At 27.7% G+C, this 7,392-nt stretch overlaps 2 protein-coding genes across 6 annotated transcripts; one reads left to right on the top strand and one right to left on the bottom strand.

The window, feature by feature from the left end:
• LOC117161211 (uncharacterized) lies at positions 1 to 5,108 on the top strand. Of its 5 annotated transcripts, none has more exons than XM_033342577.2 (2): positions 1 to 178; positions 1,368 to 5,108. In XM_033342577.2, exon 2 carries the CDS (start codon positions 1,397 to 1,399, stop codon positions 4,205 to 4,207), a length of 2,811 nt encoding a protein of 936 aa, XP_033198468.1. In that variant the 5' UTR covers positions 1 to 178; positions 1,368 to 1,396; the 3' UTR covers positions 4,208 to 5,108. The 5 variants fall into 5 exon arrangements, with proteins under 5 accessions (XP_033198468.1, XP_033198485.1, XP_033198476.1 ...); XM_033342594.2 differs by lacking the exon at positions 1 to 178 and adding an exon at positions 249 to 505; XM_033342585.2 differs by lacking the exon at positions 1 to 178 and adding an exon at positions 609 to 1,065.
• On the bottom strand, positions 5,042 to 7,142 carry beta4GalT7 (beta-1,4-galactosyltransferase 7). The gene is made up of 5 exons (XM_033342730.2): positions 6,291 to 7,142; positions 6,016 to 6,230; positions 5,713 to 5,936; positions 5,485 to 5,631; positions 5,042 to 5,390 (listed from the first exon to the last, which is right to left on the bottom strand). Exons 1-5 carry the CDS (start codon positions 6,391 to 6,393, stop codon positions 5,099 to 5,101), a joined length of 981 nt encoding a protein of 326 aa, XP_033198621.1. The 5' UTR covers positions 6,394 to 7,142; the 3' UTR covers positions 5,042 to 5,098.
• Positions 7,143 to 7,392: the final 250 nt, after the last annotated feature.

Genomic DNA, 7,392 nt, shown 5'->3' with positions numbered 1-7,392 from the left:
AACGTCACACTAAAAGCAATTGCTCACTTCAATTATACAAAAGAACGAGGCATAAGAAAATTGGTGAAATAGACGTTTAATGCGTATTTGCCGTTACTCTTAAGCTTAAGTGAAAGAACCGCTGTTCAGATACTAACCCTATCTATCGTTCCACAATAAAGGATAAAATGAATGCAATGTATGTATAATCTTCTTTATTTTTACTTGAGAACTTGATAACAATTTATTTAAACTATATCAATACAAAACAAAATAAGAAAATATTCCACGTGGGATTTATTTAAATGATGTAATATAAAACAATATGAAACGGTGGATGTAGACGATGTAGTGCACCATGTGATGAATATAAAAATAAGTGTTCATACATAATTAAAGTGATCAATTTTTCAAAATGCAGTATAGTTGGTAATTTATATAATGTGCAGGTTGTTATAAATCTTTTATTTTTTTGTGCACCGTCAATAAAGATGGCATATAATGACTTGAAAATAGAATTCAAAAGGCAGGTATAATAAGATTAAATAATGTACAGAGACTACATTGGTATTGATAGAAATATATATTTAATTTTATTCGATAACGTAAGTTAACAATTAACCTATTTATTATTCGATTTTCGAGGTAGCCATATTACGTCCAGACATTTCCATTGCGTAGCGAGAAATACATCTCAACACAAGTTTACCATTGTCTGGTTGTTTAACTTTGTATATTTTTTTTTTTTTTTGTATATTTGCGTCAATATTGATCACACGAAATTAGTAAATAACATAGTAAATTTACAAGTTGCAACGTGTAATAATAGACCTTGAATAGAGTTAATGGGTGAGGTGAACGGGTTTCGGTTTTTTTACACCATACATTACCGGCAGAAGATTTATAGTATTCAAGAAATATTTGCCTTCCTTCAAGTTATAACAATCTAATAGTTTATATAAGAAGTTTTTAAATTTATCCGCGTCTGTAAAACGTAATACACCGTTTGAATAGCCTAATTTTTAGAATGTTTTGTATACGACCGAGTCAACCCTTTCGATCAGTAGTTACAACTCAAGAACAAAGGTTTGCATCACGTGAAGAAGTACTTTTAAATATCTTTTAGTTAAATTTATTCTTAGAAAAGTAAAAAGTATGTTTTCGCATCTACATTATGCATTATTTCTGTATTCAATATTTGTTTGAATTATGCTATGTATAATTAAACGTATTAAATTTTTAAATTAACTGATATACATATTATATATGAAAATAAATATTAATTTTGATTAACTTGTTACATATGGAAATATATTGTTAGTTAGGTTAGATTTATAAAATTGAGTTGTTCATCTTAGTATTATGAATTTATTATCTATAATTTGCAGAAACCTTAACAAGTTCTGGATGTCAAAATATGCCAGGCTGTGCAGCAGTTGGCTGCAACAATCGTAGTGAGAAAGGTTATATTATGAAATGTTTTCCACGTGATCCAAAGTATAGAAAAATTTGGCAAGAGCGTGTTGCTAGAGCTGATTGGGAACCATCAAATAACTCATTTCTTTGTCACGTACACTTTGAACCTCAAGAATGGTCTATAACACAAAGTGGAAGAATTAGACTGAAGAAGAACGCAATTCCTTCTATATTTACAGTGACATCTACTAGAAAATCACCTAAAAAAAGAACTAAGATATTTAATAAGAAAGGTGAAAACTTACTGCAAGGTGAATATAATGTAGAATATACAGAAAATGATACAGAGCATTCATCTATTGAACATTTAGAAGAGAAAGATTTGGATTTTCAGGAGATTGAGGAACTATCTATACAACAAACTACTAGAGATTATCTTAAACATACCCATAAATATACAGAAGATAAGAGAGAAGAAAACATTAAGGTTAATCATCAAAGGCAAAATATTGTGATGATTGCTGATGATAACCTCACTGATATTAATAATTTAGTGGAGCAATACAGTCTGAAAGTTCAACCAAACAATAATAGAAAGGAAATTAAATTATCCTTATTTATGAACAATTCAGAAACTACACAACTATCAAATACCACTACAAAGAAAGAAATTAAATTAGAGGTTATGGATCATAACACACTTGAAGATAGTTATGATGAAATTGAAGAGAAGTTAAAACAAATTTGTGATGGTGGATCTACTGAAGATGAAAATTATAAAAATGAGATTGAGAAGAAGTTGATGGTTAAGAGTCAAAAGGAAGGTGAAATTGAAGAAAAAATGGACACAAAAGTTGAATTTACTACTGATGACCATACAGTTGAATTTACTACCGATAACCATAAAGTTGAATTTACTACTGATAATCATAAAGTTGAATTTACTACTAATGACTATAAAGTTGCTTCGCCTGTTAATAAAAATCATTTATCAATAAAAAACGAAGTCGGACATATGCTTACAGACAAAGAAGAAAATGTTGAAATAATATTTGGTACTGAAAGTGGGGATGAAAAAACATCTGTATCGCAAACTGTATCAAAAATGAATAAAGTGAAAAATAGTGCACTGGAACATGATGAAATGATTTATATTAAAGATGAAAAGAAGGTTTTCAATGAAGACATAGAAGAAAATTTTACTAAAGATGAAGTTTATGTTATACCAAATATAAGAGCGGCTATGAAGCGTAAGAGAAGAACTAGAGAAGAAATAATGAGATCAATAAAGAAGTCATTTAGAAGCAATTCAGATCAAGATATTAATTCTTCAAGTAATAGTGACTCATCTGAAATAGAAATAAAAGATGAATTACCTTTGTTTTCTCAGCAAACAAATGATATTAATAAAAATGATGTAGAAATAGAAACTGATAAATTTGTTATCAAAGTAACTGGTGACCCTGATGATGTGACTGAAATTATTGAAGAGTTATCACTTAACACAACAGGAACACAAATATCTAAAGAATTCAGTACTGCTACCAAAATTGAGGAAAATGATTTACTCATTACATCTGTTATAACAGTAGAAACACCAAAAGATCTGAAAGGTATTATTTATGGAAATTTTAATAATCCACTAATAAAGAATGAGTATGTAAGTAAAGAAACTTCACTAATGAATCAATTTCCTTATGAAGACAGAGAGTTTACAAGTTTCAATTCAACTCATAGTTCTAAAACATACTATCCTTCTTGTTTCAAACATACATGTTCTGATGACGAAGAAAGGATAAGGACTAATTTACTATCACAAAATTGTACACAAGGTGTTCAAACTTCCTTGGGAAATAATCCTAGTTGTGTTTCCTCAGATTATGAAGATCTGTTAGAAAGAATACAAATTCAAGAGGATGTAATTGCAAAGTTAACTGACCAGTTAATTATTTATAAAGAATTTGAAAACAGTATAAAAACCACAGGACCTGAAATGCAAGTCAAAGAAGTGGAAACATCTAGAATTAATACAAGATCAAGTAACATACAATCTACAATACTTAATAAAAAGAATTTAGAATCCAAACGAAGATTGATAAAAGACTTATCAAACAGAGTAAACTATTTTGAAGAAATGAATAAAAAATTAACAAAAACTGTAACATTGGCATCTCAGCAAAAAAGAAAGCTTGAAGGGCAAATTAAACAAAAGGATAATCAAATAAAGGAACTTAATTGGAAGTTGGAAAAAGCATCTAAATATCTTGAAAGAGCAGAAAAAAACACGAACACTTACAGAAGGAAGATGTTAAGTATGCAAACTGTTATGAGAAGAAGAAAGCTTTTGGATGAAAAAATGTGCAAATTTAATGAAATGTTACTAGACAGCTCTAAACAAGAATTTTCAGAAAAGGTTTTATCCATGGCAACAGAGATTTGGGAACTTTATGGGAAAAATGAATATGATAAGCTGCTTTCTTATGGGTTTCCATTACCACCATTACCAGCTTTAACGGAAGAACTTCTTACTGAAGAATTTACAGATCTTAACAGAAGTGATATAGACGAGGCACAAAATTCTACGAAGATAAGTATTAAAGCAGAAAAAGCTCATGATACAAATAATGAATCTGAAATAGATGAAAAGGACGCAGAACATGTAGCTTCAGTTGGCAAAGCAACTGAATATGAAAGTGCAGAAACTGTAACAGGAACTGTGCAAGACATTTTTGATGAAAATAATGATGGTGATGATTTTAGTACAAATGAATTAAGAGAACATTTTATTCTGCAATTAAATGCAGTTATGTAGCCATAATTTTGTATTTTAATTATATTTTTCTTTTTACATCTTAAGAACTGTAATATTAAAATCATAAATACTTAGGTCAAATCTCTTTTGTCATTGTACTATATGTACCATTGTGCTCTTAAGAATTATATTTATTGTATAGTATAATCCAGTGTTCTTACTTCAAATGTAAATATATATGTACAAATATTATTATATGCGTAATATAAAAGACCATTTGAAGTGATTGATTGCAGTATTAAATCATTGCTTATAAATAATTTTCTGCATAATGGTCTATCGATCTATCTTAAAGTTATACAATACTTTATGTTTCTTATTGACAAGATTTATATTTTAGTAGTAAAATAAGAAAAACAGATCTGCTACAAATTTGTTTCTGATGTTCTTCTAAATTTATCATTGGCAATAATACTCCAATATTTGTGCATCAGTAAAATGTTAAAAGTATATGAATTCAATTATGTTATTTGAAAAAGAGAAGGGGCAAAGTAATGAAATAGTAATTAAAATCTTTTACACAAGATGTATGAAAGATAATAGTATAATAATACTTCTGCATATTCAAATTTTATGCTATCTGATTACTTCATCGCTGAAGATATTTATACTATGTATGACATAGGTAATATATAAATAGTATATTAAAAATATGATTATAAATTTTGAGAAATTATATAGGGTGATTCTTTCGCTGGTTAATTCATAGGCAATGTCGCGTGCCACGACGATAATGTCATGTAACTGTAATAACTAGGAAAGTGGTCACCCTGTATTTGTCTCATTTGAATAATATAAGGTAGAAGACATTATAACAATAGTAAATACACTTGATTATACATATGTGTATATGTATTCTTTTTTCTTTTAACACAATTTTTATTAGAATAATTACAATCCAGTGGCAGACTTGTTATTATTAACTTTCTTTTTCTCCTTTGATTTTCCATCCTTGGATCCAAGTATTTTATCACATTCGCACCAAGGTGTAATCATTTTATCACACATTAGAGAAATATTAAGGACTGTTAATGGAGTATCTTCAATAGTCATTGTAATCATACCTAATATTTTATAAGAAACGTTATTTAAGCCAGTTTGACGATCTCGTTTTCTAGTAACCTCCCGTTGATTATAACATTTTATCATATCTCGCTTCCTATGGTTTCTGTCATGTATATGTCTACAATAAATAAATGTAACACAATCACTAATTTATGAACATTTATTTATATTAATATTTAGTGTATATATAAATCTGTTACGGAGTGTCTTACTTGAATGTGTTGTGTGTTCCAGTAGATATATTTTGTGGTCTTATAACACTTAATCCAGCTTCTTTCAATCTAACATAAAATTCATCATCTTCAAGACCCCATCCCCAATATTTATTAGACATTCCATTCACTTGTATAAAATGTTCTCTGCAGAAATATTTTTCTTGTTAATTTAATTTACATGAATTTATAAGTATTTTATACAATAATAACTATTATAATAAGAACCTTTTAATAAGTAATATTCCACCAACAAAAGTTGTATAATGGTATCTAGGATGTAACTCTGGGGAAGATATATGATATGGGCTCTTATTAGGGAAAGAATATAATAATTCATCATTTATAGGCAACAAGTCTACATCATGTATAGCTATATAATCAAACTCTTTGTTAATTTCAAGAAAGCCTACATTTATAAGAGAGGCCCGATTAAATCTAAATCTATCAACCTATAAAGATACATGATATTATTATTACATTTAAATAACATGTTTTAGTTTATTAATAATTAAATTAACCAGAATGTACCTGATTAAGTACAAATATGTGATAATTTATATTTTGTTTATCTAAAAATTTTTTCATATGTGGAGCAAATATCAGTAATTCTTCAAAGCGATCTCGAAATGGCACAAGTATAGCTAAACGATGTAAGGTTTTTTTGTAAATTTTATTATCATTACTTTGCCATTTATTATTACTGTATTGACTTGATTGTGTAGCTATTTCACACTTGCATTCATCTAAAATTTTATTTAAACACTTTGTAATTCATTGTTATATTAAATATATAAAAGACTTACCAATACTTATAGGTGCGATACTTATCAGGCATGAAATAATAAATGTAATTAAAATGCAGGCAAATATATATTTAAATTTTATATTCTTCCAAACAACTTCCATGCCGAATAACAAGTATTTAAGTAAAGTATCTTTAGTTTAAAAATACATAAATTAATCATTGAACAGTCTTACAAAAACTTATTAGTATGGCAACATTTTCTTATTCTGAGAAAGTTTATAAAGCATTGATACTTTTTGTCCTTTTCCCTATTTACAGTAGATTGTGATTAAAATTAATACAAATCGCATTGCAGCTTGCATAGTTAAAAATTACAGCTGCATTGATTTGTTAAACGTGAGGTATCCTTGATATCACGCACAAAAATTAGGCAATTACGAGCAAAATTTTGTTGCTCTCACATAATTTTTCATAGATTGTTTAAACAAAGTCAATCTTTCTTCAAAACTTTTTATCTTTGTTCTTCAAAGATTCATCGGTCAACGGACCGAGAAGAATACGTTTTTTGCACCAAATGTACATATTTTCTAATTCATCGTATTCACAATTATGACACATACAGAAATTTAATCTGGACATCATCAATGTTCAACGTTGCTCAATTGAGCATACATAAAGCATTTATGCTATAACACAAACAATTAACCATATTACCGAAGAACAAATTGTACTACTGACATTGTACTCATTACTGATTGCAAGATTATTTGTCCTGTACTATTTAATGCTATGATAATCAATTCGGTAGTTACAATACTTGTTAATTGAAATGAGAAAAGATAATTATATTATCTTTTTGAAAAATGAGAGATTATCTATATATTTTTAACTGATTACTTTATTATTCAAAAGTATCACTTTATGTATCATAATTCTATGATAAATAAAGTAAATTTTATAACTATATTTTCTAAATGTGCAATGATATTAATTTCAATATTCAATTTATTTATTAATTGTATTAGTTATATAATCATTAGTGAGCTTTTAAAATTAATATAAATGTATGAAAAGCGAATGAAAATGTTGTATCAATACTAGAATATTCAATTAACAATTGGAGAATGAGTGATATTTTACTACAGTTCGCTACACCCTAT

The sequence above is a fragment of the Bombus vancouverensis genome, chromosome 13 (genome assembly GCF_051014615.1).
Source record: "Bombus vancouverensis nearcticus chromosome 13, iyBomVanc1_principal, whole genome shotgun sequence".
Taxonomy (NCBI): Eukaryota; Metazoa; Arthropoda; class Insecta; order Hymenoptera; family Apidae; genus Bombus; species Bombus vancouverensis.
This window is presented reverse-complemented; position numbering and strand designations above follow the sequence as displayed.